Here is a 23,274-nt window from a genome sequence, read left to right on the forward strand (position 1 = left end):
TGATTTTTATTTAAGATGAGGAAGGCAATGCTCAACAAATCCGAAAGCCAAAGTAGAGGGAGGAGTAATTCAGTGAGAGAGGAAGAGTGTTGTCTCCAAAAAACGAGTTTAGAATGAATGGCAACCACCACCCCTATTTTAGTTGGGGAGATGCCCCTTCAAGGGGTCTCTACAAGGAAGTGTGTCTCTAAGATAGAGGTTTCTCCCATGTATGGGTGTGTATCAATGAAGAGAACCCAGATGTCTCAAATATTTATCATGTATATAAGTACCAATTCGTATTGGATGAGTTACACTTACACGCATCTCATTCCCTAGCAAAATATGTCATTTTGCATTTTATACTAAATTTTCATTTGATGACATTTTGGTAATTTTAATAGAACTTTGAATTAGAGTTTCAACAACTTTCCTTGTTTACTAGACTAAGATTTGATCATTGGGATGTATATTAAACACTCTATCATATGGACTAACCCATGTACTACTACCAAGTGGCATAGTGAAGCATTATACTTCACTAGGCATAGTGACACCTAGAAGTACCCAATTTTATTTTTTCTTTTGGGACGAAGTTACCCACCAAGGAAAAATACACTCACGCATCCCATCTCTTCTTCGCATGAAATGACCTTGCTGCCCTCACCATTCCACTGCACCTAATTGGAGTGGTGCTCCTCTATGCTGCTTGCTAAGAGGCACTCTTCCTTTACTTTTTAAATCCAAAAGATTTAATTGCAGTAAGAAATAATAATAATCTTTTTTTTTTTTTGGTAGAAGAAATAATAATAATCAAAATTAGAATGTTGTGGAGCTAATTACACATACTGACAACGATTATAAAATCTTACTTTTTGGGTAAAATGATTATAAATATTTCCGTTTTAGTTTTGTGTTGGCATAATTTTCCTTCCAACTGAGATAGCCATATGCAAATAAATCCAAATGACCTAAACACTTTTTAGCTATGCAGGTTATAACCATAACGAGTAGTACAAAAATAAAATGCTACAGTGAACAATATTAAACCCACCAAAAAAAAAAAATTAATATCTAAATTTAAAGACATTACTATCAATCAGAAATAATTACTGCTGTAACCCAAAACTGTTCTCTCTTTTCAACGGCTCAAGGAGCTATTCTTTTAAAATCGAAGCCTCCCATGCAACAAACGGAAGCTCATGTGAATATCAGCCTTCAGCTCAAGGAACTTCAAGAAATGGTGAGAACACAACAACTCAAGAGAGCCATAGGCCATCATCGAGCTCCAATTAAACAAATGTAGACAAGATGTTCTTCTTCAGTGTGAACTCATCAATCTTGGCTGGGGCGATTGACTGTACACCCCCAAAAATAATAATTATTATTATTATAAAAAAAGAACCCACAAAGATAAGAAATAATAATGGTCATCAGCTAAGAATTTTTTAAACTACTGCAATAGGATAAAAATACGGTTGCAACGGGTCAAGTTCAATACCGGCCACCCCCAGCCCCCCAAAAACTAAAAATGAAAGTAAAACATTTGCGGGCTGTAGAACCCAAAACTAAAACGTAAGATAGCTACCCCTCTATAAACCCCTAGGAAATCTTATGATTTTATGGAATCAAAAGAGGGGCTGGATAGGCCCGTTATGTCCCACCCCATTGCAATTCCTGCTTTTCGATAGACTTCCAAACCCAACACCATGGCAATTCCTCCTTTCAGATAGACTTCCAACCCCAACCCCCCACCCCCGGTGGACGGCAGGGAAGATAATGACATTAAGTTGAGCAATTTTACCTTATCAAGTATACGCTGTAGCCGCTCTATTTCATTCTTCGCATAACCAGAGCCTTTTTGCATACAGCTCTTGGCAGCTTTCAAGTAAATCTTACCATACCTGCTCAAATTCACAAGAGATCGTATTTCATAAACGCAAGATTGCAAACAGCAATTATTTTTAGCACCATCCCAATGTGTCATCCATCAATTATACTCAATTTTCACCATAGGACTTGTCAAAATATGAAGTAAAGATTCACTCTCCTGAAAATTGTATTACCTTGCAGTTGAACCCTTGAGCTTCTCAACCTCCTCTTCTAACTTAGAGAAGAGTGCTTTCTTCTCATCATCACCAGCAGTTATAAAATCCTTCACTAACTCATCAAGATTTGTAATAATACCAGCCTGACAAGCACAAAAGTTATAAAACCCTTGGAAAAAAAGAATTACTAATAACATTTGTAAGCTTCTGGATTACAAGTAACAAACTTTGGAAGTAAGCTGTCCTTTCCCATCTCGGCTAGTGCCACACTTCTCATTGATGAAAGTGGCAAAGTCATCTAAATCTCGGCCACCATCATACTCCTCACCAGCTTTGTTGCTCTTTGGGAAGAATTTTAATGTAGGATAGCCACTAACACCATACCTGAATGAGGACAAATAGTACATCAGGAACAGTACGTATCCCGTAATGTTTGAATGGTTTTGAGAAAAATTAACAAAAGTCAACATGCACCAACGGTATACCGAAATAATCATCTCAATGATAGAATACGAGTACATATAAGGGGAAATCAACTGCTTTTGTTCAGAATAGTGTGAGATTATTCCAGTTTTACATGCACCGTTCAAGACACAAAAAGTCCTCTGATGAGACCTCACCATATGATCAACACCATGCTATTTATTCATCACTGTATGTAATGGCAAACAACATAAAATTTGATCTACCTCTACATGAAAAGAAGCGTCCTTATTGCAGTAAGTGAGGACACTAGTATCACAGTACAGGCATAACTTAACAACAAAGGGGATAAAATGTGGGGGTACATTTCCAAATCCATACAGATTGCCCTTGCATATCATGGGATTATCAGAACTCACAACATCAATGCAAATCCATATTTGTTTTCTCCATAAAAAATACTCATTTTCAACGTCTTTTGGAGCCTTCTTAAGCAAACAAATCAACAGCAACAACACAGCCTTATCCCAACTAAATGGGGTCAGCTACATGGATCCTTTCAAAAACAAAGTAGAGAAATCTGAGGTCCTCACAAAGGGAAAGGAAAGTAAGAGAAACTTAAAAAGAAATGGGATAAGAAAGGTAAGTAATGAAAATGAAGAATGAAAGTAAGAGGAAAGAGGATAGCCGAGGAATTTAGGAAAATCTCAGCTACATAGTATCGATAACATGGATCCTTACCCTCCAATAGGCTCTATCTAAGGTCATACTTGGTACAAGACCCAGACTATGTATGTCATTCTTCACAACCTCACCTATGGTCCTTTTAGGCCTGCGGCACCTGCCCCTAGCTCTTTTAGCTCCTTCAATCGGCATCAAATCACTTCTCCTTACTAGGGCATCCCCAGGCCTCCGTTGTACATGGCCAAACCACCTCAGGGACATTTTTGGAGCTTATCGCTGATCGGGGCAAATCCCACATCAGCTTTAATACGTTCGTTCCTCACCGTAATCTTTCCTAGTTTTACCGCACATCCATCTTAACATCCTCATCTCTGCAACACATAGCTTCACTATATGGCACTTCTTAATAGCCCAACATTTCACCCCATACATCATAACCAGTCGGACAACAGTCCTATAGAACTTTCCTTTAAGCTTTAAAGGAATGTGTCGGTCACACAGAACTTTGGTCACACTTCTCCACTTCATCCATCCTAATTTAATTCTTTGTGAAACATCATCATCTATATCACCTTCTTTGCGTATGATAGACCCCAAATATCTGAAATAGTCACTTGGCAGTATCTCTCACCATCCTACTTTAATTCTTAAACAAACACATAACACATGTAAATAAGCTAATATTTTTTTTTAGGAGGGGGGGGGGGGGAGGGTTGGGGGTGTAAGGAGATATTTAAATGTAAACGTATAGCATACTAAAACATATTTGCTCATAGTCACTAAGATTGAATTATAAAAAAGCTACCGAAATAAGAATTAATAAATTATCTTCTTTACAGACGGTAAGGTTGCTCCATTGTGACCTACTAGTCGCAAGTTCGAGTCTGGAAACAGCTTCTCTGCGAAAGTAGAGGTAAGGCTGCGTACATTATGACCCTCCCCAAACCCCGTAGTGGTGGGAACCTTGTGCACTGGGCACACCTTTCTTTACTAGTGCTTCTTTTTTTTTTTTTTTTTGGGGGGGGGGGGGGGGGAGAGGGGGTTAAAAACTAATGCAAATTTATATTTGTTACAAAATCTAGGTAGTGAATTTACTTGTTTTTCCTCTTCGTAGTTCTTTAGTTTTCTCTGAATAATTGTCTTCTAGCTTGAATCTATAATCAAAAAGCATTTCTACACAGAAGAGATCCTAAATATTTGTGGACTCACTTTTCAGCCAGATCCTTGTATTTGTCAGCATCCAGATTTGCAATTACTACGTCATCCTCCATTTTAAATGCTGTTGCCACCTTTTCATAGATCTACAAAACATCAGAACCTTAAAACTGTTAGTACACCACATTTTTTCTGTATTGGAGGGGTTTTTATAATTAAAATACTCCGGTTAAGGCACAAAAGCCTTCTAGAGAAGATATTCAACAGATGTTACTGTTCTAGACTCTAGACTCACAGGAGCAAGACTTTTGCAATGGCCACACCTGCAAAAGACAAAAATATAGTACATTACAACAAAGAACACAAAAATTATCCATTATAGTTACAGGATGTGGTAATTAAAAAGAAGTTTTATTTGAAAATCAATAATGTCTGTGAAATTAAAAATACAGAGACAATTGAACATGCATTCTTACCATGGAGCATAAAACTCAACCAGAACATCCTTGCTTTCATCCAAAACAACCTCATCAAAATTATCTGCTGTTAGCACCACCACATGTGATGGGATTGTAGCTATCTTCACGTTGGTCCCTGCGGATAATTACAAGCTATATCAATGATTTCTCCAACATTTTAATTCATGCGCTAATGTTTTAAAGTATGTTCGTTTGGCAATACAAGCCAATGCCAGAAAATAGTGCAAACTATAAGAAGAAAAATGTATGCTAATAAAAATCACAGGAAAATGTTCATTTGGCAACGGAAGCCAATGGCAGAAAATAGTACAAACCATGAGAAGAAAAATGTATGTTTAGACAAAAATTACAAGAAAATTTTTAAAGGCTCCAAGATATAAATATGAATATGTTGACTAGAAAAAAATTCTGAAGGCTCCAAGAAATAAAACTCCAAGCATATGATTGAACAAATAGAGACATTCATATCAAGAAAGGGGAATTGGAGGATATTTTACATCACAAGAACCATGTTGTAACTTGTAAGGTGTAGCTGCAACTACTAGGAAAAAGAACATCAAATGGAAAAGGTCAACATTGGCAATAGCTAAGGATATCATCTCATACAAATAAGATATTTAATACAAACAATCCAGTAAGGTAAAAGCTTACACCTTTTGCCCTATTCAAAAGTAGAACTGAATATCAAATAGTTCCTAATTGTATTTAGAATACAATGAGAATATGTATCAGGCCTGTCTGAATTGATTGAAATATCAGCAGTGTGAAAACTCAAATAAATGAAATGTCAAAACCCTGTAATCAACATACTGATTCCATCCAAAGGTACATCTCATACAAATAAGACATTTAATATAAACAATCCAGTAAGATATAAGCTTACACTTTTTGCCCTATTCAAAATTAGAACCGAATATCAAAAAGTTCCTAATTGTATTTAGAATACAATGAGAATGTGTATCAGGCCTATCTGAATTGATTGAAATATCAGCAGTGTGAAAACTCAAATAAATGAAATGTCAAAACTCTGTAATCAACATACTGATTCCATTCAAAGTTACATCGCTCCACACCCCCCCCCCCCCCCCCAAAAAAAAAAAGGTGGTAATTTGTGGAGATTCATGGCTCAAAACTAGCAACCACAAAAAGTCATGCCTTGATAATCTGAAAATCCTCTACCTCAGGCGTATCAAGTAACAATTCAAGGTTGTATTACCTCCTTCATTATTCGCAAATTCAGCAAGCGATTCGGCTGTACGTGGTCCTTCATACCTACCCAGGACATACATTCAACTATCATTTATCTGAAGGCATAACTAGTTTGGGGTTCAAATAAAGTCAAGGAATAAGTGCCAAGAAAATTTTCCTCACTTTTTTGGTTCCAAGGAACCTTTAGGAAACCATTGAATTGTAGGGTATCCAGTAACCCCATATTTGCTGCACAGACTCTTATGCTCATCACAATCCACCTATTCCAAGAGTAAAATGGAATCAAATTTAGAATATTTCAATAGATTTCTCTACTCCTGTTTGCATGTATTATCAAACCAAGATAGGAATAATAAATGAATACTAGTTACAAGTATCAATGCTGACCTTTCCAATCAGAACAGTTTTGGCTTTCTTAAAGCTTGCACCAAGTTTCTCATACTCTGGAGCAAGCTTCTTACAGTGCCCACACCTGTCAGGATAAAGGAATCAATATCAATGCATAAACCAAAAATATAAAAGGAAAAGGATGAGCAGCTCCATGCAGAGTATAAGCTTCAATCATCCTTTTTTTTTTATACAACCTTCTACTCAAAAAGACATGGGATTCCACCATAAAACAGATTCAACAAACTGGATATTACGAAAACATTATTACAATAATGTTATAGTCAAAACCATTTCAATTATGATTACACTAGAGCTAGACACAAAATAAAATTAAAAAATAGGCCATTATATTATTCACTAGAGCCAGACATGAAATAGAAATTAAAAAAAAAATAAAAAATCGGATATGTCCAAATAGAATAAATGTGTCACATATCACCTTCACTCTTTTTTTACGAAATCAAATAGACAGCCATTAAATTGATGCTTTCAATTTATTGAGCAATAAATTCTATTCCACTTAATCCTCTCATAGCCACATATCTTTCCGGCTAAGGGAAATGGTGGGGATAGGTAGGAATAAACCTAGGTTCAGAATAAATACCTCCCAGCATAGTTGTCAAGGCGCTAGGCGATCCAAGGCGTTCGAGGTCCTCACTAAGCGCTTAGGCAGCCTAAATCGCGTTCCAGTATTATTTTTTTAATATATCAATTATCTGTGTGAAACAATCAAAACACACATTTGGTTTATATGTTCTTGGAATTGGTCATTTTCAGGTATACCTAGTCTCACATTTGGTTTATACTGTTCTTAGAAAATATGATGTTATCAATAAGTAATTAACCTGCTCTCGATTTAGAGAAATGTTCTTGTTCTCTAAGAAATTTGATTGATCAAATGATTTTATTTTTACATGAGAGTATGAGACTCTTTGTATTAGGTAAAGCACAAAACCAGCTTTCCAACAAATCCAAGATTGTTGAAATCTGATTTATATCGAAGGAGTTATGTTCCGGTCAAACCTTATTTGGTGTGCGAAAATGCTGTCAAGATCCCTCTGAATGAAAATATCTTTTTAGATAGCAAAACAAATGAATATTTTACCGCACTTTTGGTTTCTAGCAATGTTTTATGATTTTTATCATATTAAGGTTTATGGAATTTTTAGATTTGAGAAAAACCCCAACATTAGAAAGTTGAAAATTTCACCTACCGCCAAAAATCCAATTTTTGTTCTTGAACTGGGGGGTTTGACTTTTATCCTTTTGGAATTTTATTTTTTAACTATTTTTATTGGATTCATATAGGGGGTATTTGATTATTTATGAATTATATCTCAAGTAAACGAAATAACAAATATAAAAACATTTACTTAACATGAATTAGTGTCAGAACCTAGTTCGATACCAATTAAACCGATGCAAGGCGCCCTACAATAAGGCAGCAGCCGCTTAGGCACCTAGAAATCTGCCTGGACGCCTAGGCAAAGCCTTGACAACTATGCCTCCCAGGCAAGATCCCAAGCAAGCCCAAATAAAAAGTCAACCTTCTTAGATGAAGGTCAAACTTTGACAATCAATCACAAATTAATAATAGGAATAACCCTTAGAAGATGGCAAATGATTTAACGGTCAAATTAAAAGTAATTAGGAAAGTTTCAAATCTGAAACTGAAACACAGCAGAAAGGAGGTTTCAAATTAAACCAAATCAGAGAGTCAGAATAGCCCCACTCTCAGATCAAGTTTCACTCTAGGCTGGTTCAATCAAATCCGAAAATCTGGATCGTCTAATGGCCAGATTTAAATAAGAAATCTCAAGTCTGGTTCAGATGAATAGATAGAATCATGTGATTTTATATAACAGCAGATCTACAAGTCAGATCAGCTTCAAAACCTGGTCGAGAGCCCCTTTTAGGAAGGCCTTGAAAACCTCAAAAGCTTGTCCTAACCTGATAAGTAAATCAGTATCAGGTGATCAAAGAAATCTTACTTAACTGACCAAAACCATGGATGGCACAGGTGGCTAAATCAGAGATTAATGAGGCTGAAATATCAGGAGTTGATTGCTAATACTAATAACAGATATGAGGATGAAATCTAAAGTAATCAGAAAATGAAACCTCAGAATAGGAATGCCAATCGATGGGGTGATAAAGCAGTACCTTGATCGTAATAAAACGGAGTATAATGAGAGATAAGGAGATAATCAAGGCTTCCCACCAACTGGATTAGAATCCCTCTGTCCAAGCTTCATGTCATAACTGACTGAATAGCACAGCAGAGTTGCATAACTTCAAACTTTAATCTCTTAAATGGTGTCTCAGCCAATGACTCTTACAAGCTTACATAAAAACTAAAACAGAAAAACAATCGAACTAGGAAACCCAATCCTATTGCTAATACGAAACTTAGGAACATAATCCAAATAGGAAAACTTAACTACTTAAATAAAAGTCTAAATAGCTAATTAAACCCACAGCTGGGCTGGACTACTAAGCCCATGAATGGGCTGAAGTCAGCCCCTATCGAGTTGGGCCTGGCCCTTCTTCTTCCTGCGGGAGTATGTAAGATAATCCTTCCCTGCATCAGGAAATCTTTCTCTTGTTACATGAATCAAATGTTTCATTTCATCCGGAAAAGCAACTTTTTCTCAAAAATGTAGTAGTCATTTGATCGAATAGCATTTTGTTAGATAGGAACAGATTTGATAAATATTGATAACTCTTGGATGGAGTATTAAAATGGAAAGATCCATTAGAAAATGAACTACTGGTTCTAAGCCATATCTGGCAATGAATAAACAATTCGAAGTGCTTTTATTGTTTATTCTTGATGAATCAGCGATTATACATAGGTGTACGAGGAGAAGCAAAGACAACAGGTACTAAATCAGTAAGATTAATGAATTAGAAATTAATGTAAAAATAGCCAATTGGAAAGCAACCGTCATGTTTCTAATCCTCCAAAAACCAATTAATGCTATTACAAACCTAAAAGTACTCCTGAGAGAGAGAGAGAGACTTAAGCATTAGCATAGCAAATGCTCTTGCTTCAAAGCAAGATATTTAAATTTTAAAGATTAAAAAGAAAAACAGAAAGGAAAATCCATTGCGAGAGGTTTATATAATCGACATGCGAATAATTGAAGAAAACTCAATTCAGAACCTCAAACGTCGTCGAACAATCCAAAAGCACAGATAACAGAGCCAAAGGAGAAGGTAGGAGAAGGTAAAAGTTATTAAAAAGAAAAAATATCTCAAACACACAATAAAATAATGAAACTCTTTAGAACTATATGTTTCGAGTCAGAGAACTACCTATGTTTACAAGTTTCAAAACAAGACCGGTCAGGCTACACATCTAATTCAATCGAAACTTACTAATCCTATCTTAGATTTCTATAGATGGATAATCATGGTTCAGATTATTCCACAAAACCCTAACGATGCAGATTGCAGTCTTGCAGATCTCAAATGTATGTACGTGATCGAAATCCCACGCTTCCACAGCTCAACAACGTTTAACTGAACAATTCTACATTACATAACAGCACAAACAGGAGTATCCAACTTTATTTTATTTATTTTTAGATGAAATTTATTGAATGCATTCAGTGACTAAAATTCATACCACGGCGCGAAAAATTCGACAAGAGCTCCTCGGTCCTGTCCAACCTCCTCCTCAAAGTTCTGTTCAGTAAGGACGATTACATCGTCTGCAAATGCTGATAAAAAGAGAAGAGCAAGTATTCCGACAGTAAACCAGATCTGAGAGGTCGCCATTTTTTCTTCTTCTTTTTCTCTGATTTCCTCCACGAGGAGAAGTATATAAGTAAAAAGGGATGGCAACGGGCTGCTAGGAAGTTTTTTTATTTTTAAGAATCTCTTAATGCCGTCTGATCATCTAATGTAAATATGTAATCTCTTTTTCATTTTCTTTCAAAATGGCCATATCCGTATGGGGAAATGGTTTATGTGGGGAAGCATGGTGTCTGTGCCCAGACACATGAGGGTGTGAAATGATCGTCTACCCCCATGAAATACCAATTGACTGCCCCGCCTGATGCTTTCAAGTGCATATCCCCCCCCCCCCCCTAACAGGAAACACTTCCCACATTTTTATTTATCGGAAAAAATGGCAATATTAGATGTTAACTTATTTTTTTGGGGTAATTTACACATACCACCCCTGAGGGTTGATGAAAGGATATTTTCATCTCCCAATTTTGGAAAATTCTGCGTACCCCCCTGAGGTTTGCAAACGGTAACAAATAAACCCATTCCGTCAGTTCATGACTAACACTGTTAAAAATTAGATTTGAACTGACATAATTGCCCTTCTAAGAAGAACCCAAAAAAAACAAAACAAAACTTGCAACTCATCTTCCCCAAAATCGATTGGGGAAGGTGAGTTGCAAACTTGCAGCCATCCCTTAAAACGTTTGCCACTCAATCACTCCTCTTCAACCTTTTTGCCTGAACCGAATCATCACCATCTTCACCATCACTCTCTGCTCCACCCTCAAACCTAACCCTAAACTTTGATTTGTTCACCATCACTCCCTGTCTTTCCTTTGATGCCCCGTACAAAGCATTGTAATTCTATCCAATAGAGCTTTAGTATCTTTCTAGCATTGTATGCCACAATCAAGCACTTGCAGAGGCCACAATCAAAGTTTCCAAAACTCTCTACTCCACCCTCAAACCTAACCCTAAAACTTATAAGAGACGACTGGGTTTAGATAGCATCAGAGATTCAGAAGGGCTTTGTGGATACTTGTCATGATGTCCAAGCTTCTTCTTCCTTGATCTAGGCCCACAGAAGAAGGTACATTCACACCCATATGAGCTACCAAAGCACGAGAACAATCCTCCCCCAATTTCGCCGTCGGTGTGTTTGCGAGTATGTTGGCGAGGTGTCCGGTAAGTCCAGTACCCACGATCGTAAATTTGTGGAAGCTCCATTCGCCACCTATCCAGTTTCGATCTAAGCCCCTCAATGCTACCTTCTTCCATGCTCCAACCCTCCAGTATTGAACTCCCTATTTCATTCGCCTGAAAGAAGTCCTCCACCGCCAATACGGACGGTGCTGGTCCGATCTCCGAATCCGCGTACGTGGAACCATTGGGGGTGGCCGTCATGATAAATTTTAGCGATGGTATTCTTCCCCCAACGCTACTACCTCGGCCGATCCCGATATCAGAATCGTTAACGATGGAGCCAGTTTTCTGCAACACGGTGTCGTTGCAGGTCTCGGAGCATTCGCTCTTGGTGCGGCGGAGCTGGATCTTGGGTGGTGGATGGTGGGTGTGGTGAGGGGTATGGGCTTCTTCACCCATGAGATCTCGGTATTCGACGGCAGAGGCGGAGACATGGGTGTAGAGTGGCATACTACGCATGGAGCTATCAAGCACGGCAACTCCGATATTGAGGATTCCTTGTGGAGCAGAGAGTGATAGTAAAGATGGTGATGATTCGGTTCAGGCAAAGAGGTTGAAGAGGAATGATTGAGTGGCAAACGTTTTAATGAATCAATGGGACGCTGGGATGGTTGCAACTCATCTTCCCCAATCAATTTTTGGGAAGATAAGTTGCAGGTTTTTTTTTTTTTTTTTTTGGGTTCTTCTTAGAAGGGCAATTCTCTCAGGTCAAGTCTAATTTTTAACAGTGTTAGTCATGAACTGACGGAATGGGCTTATTTGTTACCGTTTGCAAACCTCAGGGGGGTATGCAGAATTTTCCAAAACTGGGGGTGAAAATATCCTTTCGTCAAACCTCAGGGGTGGTATGTGTAAATTACCCTCTTTTTTTTTTTATTTATGAGAAAAGATAGTTTATAACATTAAAGAGTGCAAAACGTGTTTACATCATAAAGAAAAGGGGAGATACCAGTTCTATTAGTAATAGAGAAACTAGCTAAAGAGCGCAAAGTACGGGACCATATATTGTTTTTGTATTTAAATTGTACAGTTGAGAAGTTGGAGGTTAGTTCAGCTAGTTCAAAAAAGATAGGGATGATATGCCAAGGAACAGTATTATCCTGTTTGGCTACCAAAAAGCTGTGTAGAGTCCGGTTATTGATCCATATTTCTTTCAATTGGATTTTGTCAATCACAACATGTTTCCACCCCTGCAAGATTCCAAGTAGCTTAGCCTTCATTTCATCGGTTAAAACAGCAAATCCTGCAGATGTTAAAACACTCTGGCCATCAAGCAAAAAACAGTAAGCCCATCCTATTAGGCCTACGGAAATATTAGATGTCAACTTGGTATCGGAATTGAAACCAGAACTAATATATGATAGAAAAAATCAAATCGAGAAGGAAATCGTAATCTGCTTTGAACGCGTACTCGCTGTCTTAAAGGACATATTTGTCCCCATATGACAAATTACACCTTCAAGACTCAACAAAGCAATAAAGATGAAACAAAGAATTTCTTTGAGAGACATTGATTGTAAAAGAGAGAGAGAGAGATTTCGTTTCAACACTGCTTTTCTATTTTATAGAAGTGAAGCATCTCTTCTGAAGAGACATATCTGTTCATTTTGTATTTAAACCATTAGATCGATTGCCATCCGATCTAACGGTCTAGATTAAACCAGAGATGAAGTTGTTCACATCAACATATCATATCAAATTGTTTGAAGCGTGCTAAGTGCGTGCGTACGCCACTAACACCTCTACAGCCCACACTGCACGTGCGCGTGTGTGCTCGGACGGCGTAGTTGCATATACACCGTAGAATGTCTCCATTTTCGGTTTAACTCAAGAGATAAAGAAGGTAATATAATAAATATCATTTATAACTCTTGTAGTTTTCCGATGTGGGACTAAAACACTTTACCCAAAATAATATAATATTTATTTAATCTCTCATCTTATTACAATCTATTAGAACCCAGAACCAAACCATCTCATTATTACATGAGATGATTCTCTGAGTTGATTTTGGGATCAATTGTAAAATGGGATGAGATGGTTTTGGGAGCTTATTTGCCAAAATGGTTTTGAACATAAAAACTAATAAAGAACCCGGTTGAAGTGGAACTACTATGACCTTTTTAAGATGCATATTTACTTATAGAAGAAAATTCTCTAGTGAATGATATTGTGGTTTAGAGCACCATACAATAGAAATTGAGTAAAACACGTCCCTTATTTGACGGATCGTTGATAATATCCTCCTATTTGTTTTTCTCTTTACATTTAGTATCTAAAAGTGCATGAACGATGGACCACCAAACCCCTTTCCTTTATTTATTTAAGGTTAATTTACACTTAATGAGAAAATCTAGTTGTGAGTTGTGACTAACCTTGGTTACAAAAAGATTGTAACGTCACTTTTTACCCTTGTCTTATTCCTAAATGTAAACCCTTTTTTTACTCTGCATTAAATATAATATTAAATAAATTTTGGGAATAAGAGAAAGAGCAAACAAGATGTGAATTTGCAAAAATGGTCATAATCTTTGCTCTAGGGTTCTGGTTTACTTGTATACATTTATTTGGTTAAACCTGGATATTCTCTTGCACTGGATGTTGTGATCTTCAATTTTAGGTTTTTGAATCTTGGAAAATTTGCTAATTGTTAAAAAAAAAAAAAAAAAAAAACCCTCCACCGAAGGAGAAAACCGCAAAACCTGTAATTGAGTAATTTTTTTTTAGAAAAAAAATGTAATTTCCCGTTATATAATGTTCAAATAAGATCTGGTTTGTAGGTTGTGTACTTGTGTTTGATTTGGAGCCTATAAATAGAACCACAGGGGAGCTTTGTTTTTGTTGCAGATCCATGGCCATAGCAGTAGCGACAACGCTAAATGTTTTTCTCTCGTATCATCTCCTTTCAGCGTCAAATTTGGGAGGCTGAAGTCATTACTTAGGCCGATTCCATTCCAACAAATTTGGATCCAAGAACTTGCTGAATTGAGATTTGCAGAACCGATTTTTAATCTGGTTCTGAACTTACCGCCGGTTCCTGATTTCAGATCTAACCCTTTAATTGTTAGTTGATTTTTGAGATGGATTCTTGTTGGTTCAAATTGGGTAGGGGATTGTGAAACAAATTCTATAATCTCATGGAGTTTGTGTACCCTGATCTCCCTGAACCTCCCTAAACTTTGATTGAGAATGAAGGTGGCAATGGTTATGGATTTGCAGGGTGGCATGGTAGGTTAGGGAGAGAGGGTAGAGTCGGGAGTTGTAGAGTAGGTGGCCACTCCGATTAATCGCGATTTGCAGGTTTCTACCTGCAATTTAGAAACCCTATAAATTGTAGAGATTAAGTTGCAGGTCATGTAAGGAAAAAGATGGATATTGGGGGTTTTAGATTCAAAGGTAAAATAGTAACGCTACATTAGTCAAGGGTAGTTTAGGGATTTAAATATATTTAACAGTGTTAAACTAATGGTAGGAACTAATGTGAGTATAGGGCTCTCATGCAGGGGGTGATCTGAGTATCGATCCATTTTCAAGGGATGTTTCATAAATTTTCCTAAAGTCATTAGTCCACCAATAAGCTAACTTCCTAAAAATGTTTTCAGGGTAGCTAATTTATTTTTTGTATATTCCCATGGAGGGGAGGGGGGAGTAATTAAGGAGTACACATTTCATCATTTTGAGCCTATTTTAGATTGTGTTTGGTTTACATTTTTTAAATAGATTTGTGGCATAAATTCATTTTGAATCAAGAAAAATAGAGAATAATCGGTTTTAAAATGCGTTCTAGACCCAACATCTATTCTAAGAATATATACTAAACATAAACTTAATCAAAAGACAATTGGATGACTCAATCATTTAAATTCACGCATGAAATTTTGGGTTCTATCTCAACCATATGTCCAATAATATCTACATCTTCAAAAAAAACAAAAAAACAAAAAAACAAAAAAACAAAAAAACAAAAAAAACAAAAAAGAATTGGTTTTTTTGTTTCACAAGCAAAATTGTTTAATAAGGGTGTTATAGTATATTTTCTGTAGATGTGTTTAAAACTTAACACATTTTTTTAAGGACAATCTCCACCGCCCAGTGAACATTCAACCACCATCCTAAGGTTCACAAACCCCTATTAGGTTTTAGTATGTTTCCAAAATACCCTTTTGATACCCCCGCATGCATCTGAACTTGTTTCGGTGAATGGATCCCCATTTATCGTGGCTGAAGGAAAACTTTGTTTTTCTTTTAATTGCCCCCTTATCTTATTCTCAAAAGATTTTTAAGACAGAGGAATGAAAGGGTTTTCAAAAATAAATTGAAAGTGACATATCGAAAAGTGTCATTCTCATGTACATTTTTCGAGTACACATGTTAAATAACACTATTACCTTCAGTGGAAAAAAAATGTGTGTCATACCCAAAGGGCAAAAAAGTAAGATTACAAATTATTACACCTTAAAGAGGTGTCAATAAGAAAATCCCATTATGAAATGAGGTAGAAATGGATATGCAACTATAAGACCAATTTCATCCATCCTAATACTGATATACCTTTCAACAACATTTTATCTTTCATGTGAAGGAAATCTGTGGGAATTTTAACATTGTATGAGGATCAGATTTTAAATATTATAAATATTAAAATCATTTCAAGTATATTAAATGGTCATATTCAATCAATTAGCAGATGCAAAAATTGAGTCCTTCACTGCGGATTGACCAGATTTATTTCTAAATGGATTGGATATGGGCCTTTCCCAGAGTCTAACAACTGAAGTTCATTTTTACTCCTTTTACTTTTATTGTATATATATATATTTTCTTGGTGTCTTTTTGTCATTTCATTAAAATTTTAAGGGTAAATGATGTCACCCCCTGATTTTCAAACGAAACTCAGATCACCCCCTGGTTTAGTCCCCATTATGACAAATTAGTCCCTAACGTTAGGTTTATGTCGTTAAGTGATGATGTCACCCAGTTAAATAAATTTAAATCCCTAAACTACCCTTTAGCATGCATTGTAAATTTAATTCTAATGTTTTAGTACAAGGGTAAAATAGTCCTTTCACATCAATAATTAACACTAGACTAACACCGTTACTGTAGAGGGAGTGATTTTAGTTTTTTCAAAAACCAGGGGATGATCTGTGTTTTGTTTAAAAATCAGGGGATGACATGTAATTTACCCAAATTTTAATGATACTTGAGACCACCCTACGCTAATTATTACATCAACAGACTGGACTTGGGTAATATTAGAAGAGATGGCCATTGGGCCCATTTCAGGCCAAGGCCAGGCTTGGGCTAGACAATGGTTTCAGTGTAGAAGCCCAGCCTTTTGATTGGCATTGGCAGCACCTCCAAAGAAAATTTTAGTTTTGAGGAACTATCCATTGGTTTACTTTAGGCTGTGTTTGGTATGCATTTCAGGTAGATTTTGTATTCTAAGACAATAAAAATAACTATTTTAATCATTCAAGGATGCGAAATTGACCTGGAATGCATACCAAACACAGCCTTAGTGTGCCGTTTTAACAAGAATTTCAATTTTGGATGTATTATTGTTTCATGTCTTATGTTGGATTGCAGTGCTCTATTGGGTTTGGGCCGAAGAGACTGGGCCCCCATAACTGAAACACGTCGATTAGGATGCGAAACATGGTTTGAGGAATCGGAATTGAATCAGATGAATCGTCCAAGCCTAATCCTGATTCCCACCGATTCTTGCAACTTTTTTTATTTTATTTTATTGAATTGCCCATTATTCATGATTGATCTTCATTTTTATTCATTATTTCTTTCTTTTAATTTAGTAAAATAGAAAATTATCAATCCCAAGTTTATTGAATCCGCCCAACACAAACCCACCCCCATCCGGCAAACAAAAAAAAAATACATATTTTGGAAAAATCTTTGCTCCTTCATGTCAATTTCTAGGGTTTTGGCCAATTCCAAAGGATTCTGGACTTATTTTGACCGATTTCATTTCGATTTTAATAAAAACTGATGGAGGCCGATCCCATATTTGATTATAGGCTCAAAGGAGAGGTAGGTGCAAGGTTCAAGTAAGTGGAATTGGTCACAATTGATTTTCAATCGGATTGGATTGACCAATTACTCCAAAACGATTCACATTATTGGGTCGGATTAGGAATTGGTCACTAATAAATAATAAAAAAATTAGAAGGGAAAGGGTCTTGATGTTTTCAATTCATTGATAAAGTCTTGATGTTGTATTCGGAGAGAAAGAGCGAGACAGTGGGGAAAAAGAATGTTGTTAGGCTGTGTATTATATGCTAACGCCTCTCATTGTCGGATCATTATCCGCGGCTGTAATTGTAGCACTATTGTACTCATTGTGTGATGCTGCTGGTGCCATGTGTGCACAATGGACCCCACATGGCACCTCCAGCGCTATACAATGAGTACGACAACGCTGCAATTACAACACCGGATAAAAATCTTTCGTTGTCTATCTATCTCGTCCCCTTTGTCTTACTACAAGGTGTGCTATGCACTTGTATGACAAATGAGAGACCACGTGACACGTATGACACACATGTGCAGCTGGACAACACTCTTTTTCCCAAAAAACGTGAGGAAAAATATATTTAAATTGGCGGCTAGGTTATGCCAGCATTCTCTTCTCTCCCTCCTAAGGATGAACCCTGACCCGCCCATCCTCATTGACTGACTCTCACCATGTCAAGCTCAGAAATCACTCTCCCAAAATCAATGCTCTTTCTCCGTGTAACTATATATGGTTACAATGTTGTTCACTAATAAGACAATTTTTTAAAATAAAAATATCAATCTAATAATTTTCTTTTGTTTTATGTGTTTTATTTTTGTCTTTTCTCTGTACATACTTAGGAGTTAGGATGGAGATAGTTTGGTGGCTCACCGTGATTACCTCCCTCACCTCCAAAAAAATCTCTAACCCCTTGCAATGTTACAATCATGGTCATAAATATTGGTATCAAATTGGGCATATTAGCTGATCTTTGTCAATATCGATCGTATCTATTGTCAATACCTATCCAATCATTATCGGTGAAACGATTTTTATTAAGATTGAAGATAAAATATTCGATACAATTTAATATGACCAATACATATTTAATATCAATGGAGATCAATACAGATCTCAATACTAATATTTATAACTATGGTTAGCATGATGGCTACAAATCTGCTCAACTCCCTTTTAAATCAGGATGGTCTCCAAGGAATAGGGAATGCCCAGGACGCTGCCAGCCATTGGGCTGTACCGCACACATCCCTAGACATGCACCAAGATGTATGTGGCATAGCTCAACCGTTGGATGCCCCCTAACAACACCTTGGACGCTCACCTCCCTGGAGACGAGCTAAATTCCTCCCTTTCTCTCAAGGCTTTGATTCAATATGACCTTGAGCATGATCAGATAAATCCAAGCCCAACAGCCTATTCAAAGCTATGATTCAATACAAGAAGTAAAGAAATCTACCTTGGTACAACTTAATAAAGGAATTCAAGTACTTGTACCCTGCGACACACATGCACACACTCTCTCTCCCTTCGTCGTTGTGGCCTAAGCAGCAGAAGGAAGAACTGTAGTGAGCTTCAAAATCTTTTTTTTTTTTTTTTTGTCGATTTCACTGGTTGCTCTGGGTTTGACCGTTGTCTTTGTTAAATTTAAAATACGTTTTAAATGTTGTTTTTTACCCACCCCTTTTTGTATATTTCAATTTGATCCTTAACATACATAAAAAAATACCCCCCAAAAAATAAACATGTTTACCTTTTTTCAGCTAAAAAAAATAATAAAAAACTTTTTAAAAAATTATTTTTTTCCCAAAAAGTTAATAAGATATAAGTTGGTCCCATAATTTACCATTAAATATTAGTTTATGAATTGATCCCACAATTTGTGAATTGTTCTATTGCAATGGTGTGGATTCAAGTTTAAAAAAAACACAAAAAAATTCTCTGAAAAGCATGGGTAAAGCTACTTACATATGGTCCTCTCCATACCCTACAGTAATGGGGGCCTTGTGCATTGGATACGTCCTTCAATATTTTTCATATCTAAACATACAAAATCTTGATAATTCATTTTCGTTTTTTTGTTTTTTCCGTTCTTAAAATATTTTAACTGTATTCTCGAAGGTCTTGTTCAATTTATTAACCACTTTATACTTTAAACACCTTGTATCGAACCAAATATATTTACAGTTTCCATTTTAAGCCCAACTCCAAGTATCCGTATAGTAGTCTATGAAATTCTCACCCCAAAGAAGAAAGGAAGGCCTTCCTACATCGGAGTCCATTGCAAAGAGAAACTTTTTATGAAGTGCCACCGTATTTAATATTTACAAAATGGCTCCTCATTATTCATGGATCAACAAATGGATTGAGTAAAAAATCATCGTCCATGGGCAATTTGTCATTTTGGTAATTTATAGGATTTTGTAGTTTGTAGGGTTAAGGTCCAATTCAGATCCTCTATGGTGCGCTGTCCATAGCGGCCTGAGCGGCCCAGAAACTAAGGCACATGCAATGACCACCTTACCCCTGCTCGGGCAAGGGGCTCGGGCAGGGGTAAGGTGGTCAATGTGCACGCCTCAGTGTCTGGGCTGCTCAGACCGCTACGGACAGTGCGCTGTAGAAGATCTGGATCCGATTAAGGTCCATCTTGATCAACTTTTCGCTTTTCTGCATAGGATTATGTAGATGTTCTCTTCGTCTTCTTCTTGGATCAGGATTGTCTCCAAGGAGGCGTGTGTCCAGCGGCTGAGCTGTGCCGCACACATCTTGGCGCATGCCTAGGGATGTGTGCAGCATAGCTCAACGGCTGGAAACACCATGGGCGTGTTGGGCTCCCTTTCTGTGTTTTTCTTTTTTCAAAATAAGTAATTTGAAGGCCAATTACTATCATTTCCCTTTATTTATTCAAAATCCCTCACCCTAAACTTCTTTTCTGATTCTTCCATAAAAGCAAAATTCCACTTCTCTTTCTCCCCTTACATTTTAAGATATTCATATTACCCCCAATACCTTCCCCTCTCCTTCAGCATTCCTCCTCTAGCAGCTCACTGCTGCCCTGCAACCACCCCCTACCATGCCCTTTGTATCTCCCACACCTCGCCTGTCCCTCCTTGCCTCCCCTCATATCCCTTTCACAATCCATTCTCCCACCCCCACCCCTAGACCTCCGTTTTCCCTCCTCCCACCCCCATATGCAACCCCACTTTCTTCCCCCAACCCGCCCCTGCCTCCATAAGTAGCAAGAACTTGATCATGATGGCCGAACATAACATTGAAGTTGAAGAGTGAAGTGTTGCTTTCTCCATCGACGGAGGAGGCATTGTTAGGACCACAACCACAATTGCATGCTACAAAAGATTTGAGGGAAGAAGCGAGAATCTTGTCGCATTGGTGCTTTGTACTTTTATTTTATTTTTTGGGGGGTGAGAGGTGGGGGAAAGGGGATGGATCTTTATCCCCTCAATTTGCTTGTCTGTCAATTTCCTCAATTCCATCTAATAGAGGGAGGTGGACCTCACTCGAACAATGTGTTCAGGCAAGGGGTAGGGCAGGGAGTAGAGTGGTCATTTTCACCCTCTATTAGATGGAGTTGAGGAAATTAACGGACAGACAAATTGAGTTGATATTTTTCCAAAAGGGGATGTGATATTTGTGGGAGTTGGAGACCCTGTGTTTGAATGTGGAGGCGTTGGTGGTGCTTGGGGTTGGAAGAGAAGAGGCTGCCATGAGGGCTTTGGAGGAGGCCAAAATAATGTTTCCCATGGCCACCTTTGTGACTGTTTGAGTGCATTATGTCCTTCAATTTGTTATTCGCTTCCTTTACTTTGTTCAAGGCCGTGGACAATTTTGCATTGTAAGAGAGGTGAGTGATGGGGACATTGTCTTGGGCATTGAATTGGGCAACAATGGCCTTGAGGACTTCTTTACCGATAGAAAGGGAGGACCAAGAATGCCATTTCGACGAGACAAATGCAAGGAATTTTGATTCAATGGTGTTGAAGATGAAACTAGGGGAATGCTTAAAGCTATGAAGCAAGAAGATTGTTTGAACAGCTAGCAAAACAAAATGAAAAATCAATGTACGTCTGATACATCCAATATTCACCGGGCCAATCAACGACCGCCACGTGTCACAGACGACCCGCTCCATAGCTAAGGGGAACGAACCGGGGTCCCAGCACCACTCGGGGGCGCGGCCTCCTCACCCAGGCGCGGCCTCACCCAGGCGCGGCCTCCTCACCAGGGCGCGGCCTCACCCAGGCGCGGCCTCCTCACCCAGGCGCGGCCTCCTCACCAGGGAGCGGCCTCACCCAGGCCGCGGCCTCCTCACCAGGGCGCGGCCTCACTCAGGCGCGGCCACCACTTGGGCGCGGCCTCACCTAGGCGCAGCCACACATCCAGGCGCAGCCTCACCCAGGCGCGGCCTGCACCCAGGCACAACATCGTGGGCACGTGAGGTGGGGGCCACCCATCTACGATCCGATCGTATCGCTAAGACTCATGTCACTACCAGGACTCTAGACCGCCGCTTAGAGGTCACGTCATCCAGACGGATTCAAGCACCAAGGACGTTATCACCACACGCGGGTATCTATCCACCAAGGATCCTGATGCCACCAGGACACTCCCTCCCACGGGGAGATGGCCAATCAGGATAGAGCCCCGTTACCCAGGGCCTCTATCCACTCAACGGCACAATCGCCATCAAACGGGGACTCTCCACACCGCCATATGCTACTATAAAAGGCAAGGTACGCAACCCCATCAAGGGACATCTAAACTCATACTGAATAATCACTATTCATCTATTTGCGCCAGGAGATCTAACTTTGGCATCGGAGAGCCCTAGGCCGGGACCACACCGGTTCTCTCTGTTGACCCCTTTGGTCCACTTGCAGGTGACGGCACTCGCAGGACAGCTCGACGATTTCTCGATGCAACAGATTGGCGCCGTTTGTGGGAACGACGCTAGCCATTACAGCTACTAGCTCGCTTCCATACTCATTCAATGGCACGAAGGAAGACTACCACCACCAACAACGGAGCAAGGAATGGATCACCACCCCCAGAGTGCTCTCGCGCAGAGCCAACAACTAGGACCATGTCCCTCGGAGGAGGAGATCCCCCTTAATGACCATTCGTGATCGCCGAGCCCAACAATGACGAGGCCGACGATGTGGTGGTGGAGGTGACACCTGACCCCAATGCTCCAGCCACTGTGGGTCAGATCAACGACCTGCAACGACAGATCCTTGATGAACAATGACTCTTTCGAGAATACCTGACGCAGCGTGCGACATCTCACCGTCGGAGGACTTCACCATCAGCAAGGGTGGAGTCCATACCTCAACAAGAGCCAAACCCTAGGAGATCATCTCCCAGGGGCGCGAGATCAGAGAGACTTGCGCGACAGGCAACCCCCACTCCGCAGCGGGGGGAGCCTTCCCAGCATCCCAGGAGAACAAGAGACCTCTCGCCACGGTCAGAACGTGGGAGGACGCCAACACCCAGGGCGAGGGTGTCTAGCCCGCAGAGATCGGTCCGGAGGTCTGTGTTCGACGGACGACTGGAAGAAGGTCACATACCACGACGAAGCCGGACCTACAGAGAAGAAAGCCCCTCACCTTCACGACAGGGTTCATCACGGCATGACCATTCACCATCCCGCCAACACTCAAGGCGGGAGGGGACATCCAGGAGAGAGCGTGAACGGGGTAGCAGCGAACGTCCGGCTAGGCGTGGGGGCAGACACGGGACGAGGAGCTCGATCAAAGACTCCGCGACCTGGATGAGAAGTCGGGAAGGGTTGAAGAAGGCACCAAAGGCGAGACACATTCCATACCCGGACAACACCCCTTCTCGGCAGAGATCATGTCGACCACACTACCTTCCGGTTTCGACTACCCACCTTTGAACTCTACTGGTGGTACCATGA

At 39.1% G+C, this 23,274-nt stretch overlaps 2 protein-coding genes and 1 long non-coding RNA gene across 3 annotated transcripts; 1 reads left to right on the plus strand and 2 right to left on the minus strand.

Moving 5' to 3' along the window:
• Positions 1-1,270: 1,270 nt before the first annotated feature.
• LOC122667940 (probable protein disulfide-isomerase A6) lies at positions 1,271-10,194 on the minus strand. The gene is made up of 11 exons (XM_043864430.1): positions 9,999-10,194; positions 6,365-6,449; positions 6,140-6,237; positions 5,985-6,040; positions 4,766-4,883; positions 4,585-4,612; positions 4,344-4,435; positions 2,255-2,411; positions 2,046-2,170; positions 1,784-1,883; positions 1,271-1,337 (listed from the first exon to the last, which is right to left on the minus strand). The coding sequence occupies exons 1-11, from the start codon at positions 10,148-10,150 to the stop codon at positions 1,272-1,274; spliced, it is 1,077 nt and encodes a 358-aa protein (XP_043720365.1). The 5' UTR covers positions 10,151-10,194; the 3' UTR covers position 1,271.
• Positions 6,832-9,111, plus strand: LOC122667943. The gene is made up of 2 exons (XR_006333880.1): positions 6,832-6,930; positions 8,958-9,111. It is a non-coding gene; the product is annotated as an uncharacterized LOC122667943 (long non-coding RNA).
• An 892-nt stretch (positions 10,195-11,086) lies between the features above and the next one.
• LOC122668681 lies at positions 11,087-11,767 on the minus strand. The gene has a single exon (XM_043865217.1). The coding sequence runs from the start codon at positions 11,765-11,767 to the stop codon at positions 11,087-11,089; it is 681 nt and encodes a 226-aa protein (XP_043721152.1).
• Between the last annotated feature and the right edge of the window lie 11,507 nt (positions 11,768-23,274).

The sequence above is a fragment of the Telopea speciosissima genome, chromosome 7 (assembly GCF_018873765.1).
Source record: "Telopea speciosissima isolate NSW1024214 ecotype Mountain lineage chromosome 7, Tspe_v1, whole genome shotgun sequence".
NCBI lineage: Eukaryota > Viridiplantae > Streptophyta > Magnoliopsida > Proteales > Proteaceae > Telopea > Telopea speciosissima.

Excerpts from the sequence above, each read along its gene's own strand:
- LOC122667940 (XM_043864430.1), bottom strand. The coding sequence starts at position 10,150 with ATGGCGACCTCTCAGATCTGGTTTACTGTCGGAATACTTGCTCTTCTC. Across the intron at positions 6,450-9,998 it reads GTCGAATTTTTCGCGCCGTG|GTGTGGGCACTGTAAGAAGC; the intron begins GTATGAATTTTA and ends TTATCCTGACAG. Across the intron at positions 1,884-2,045 it reads CTCAAGGGTTCAACTGCAAG|GTATGGTAAGATTTACTTGA; the intron begins GTAATACAATTT and ends GAATTTGAGCAG.
- LOC122668681 (XM_043865217.1), bottom strand. The coding sequence starts at position 11,767 with ATGCGTAGTATGCCACTCTACACCCATGTCTCCGCCTCTGCCGTCGAA.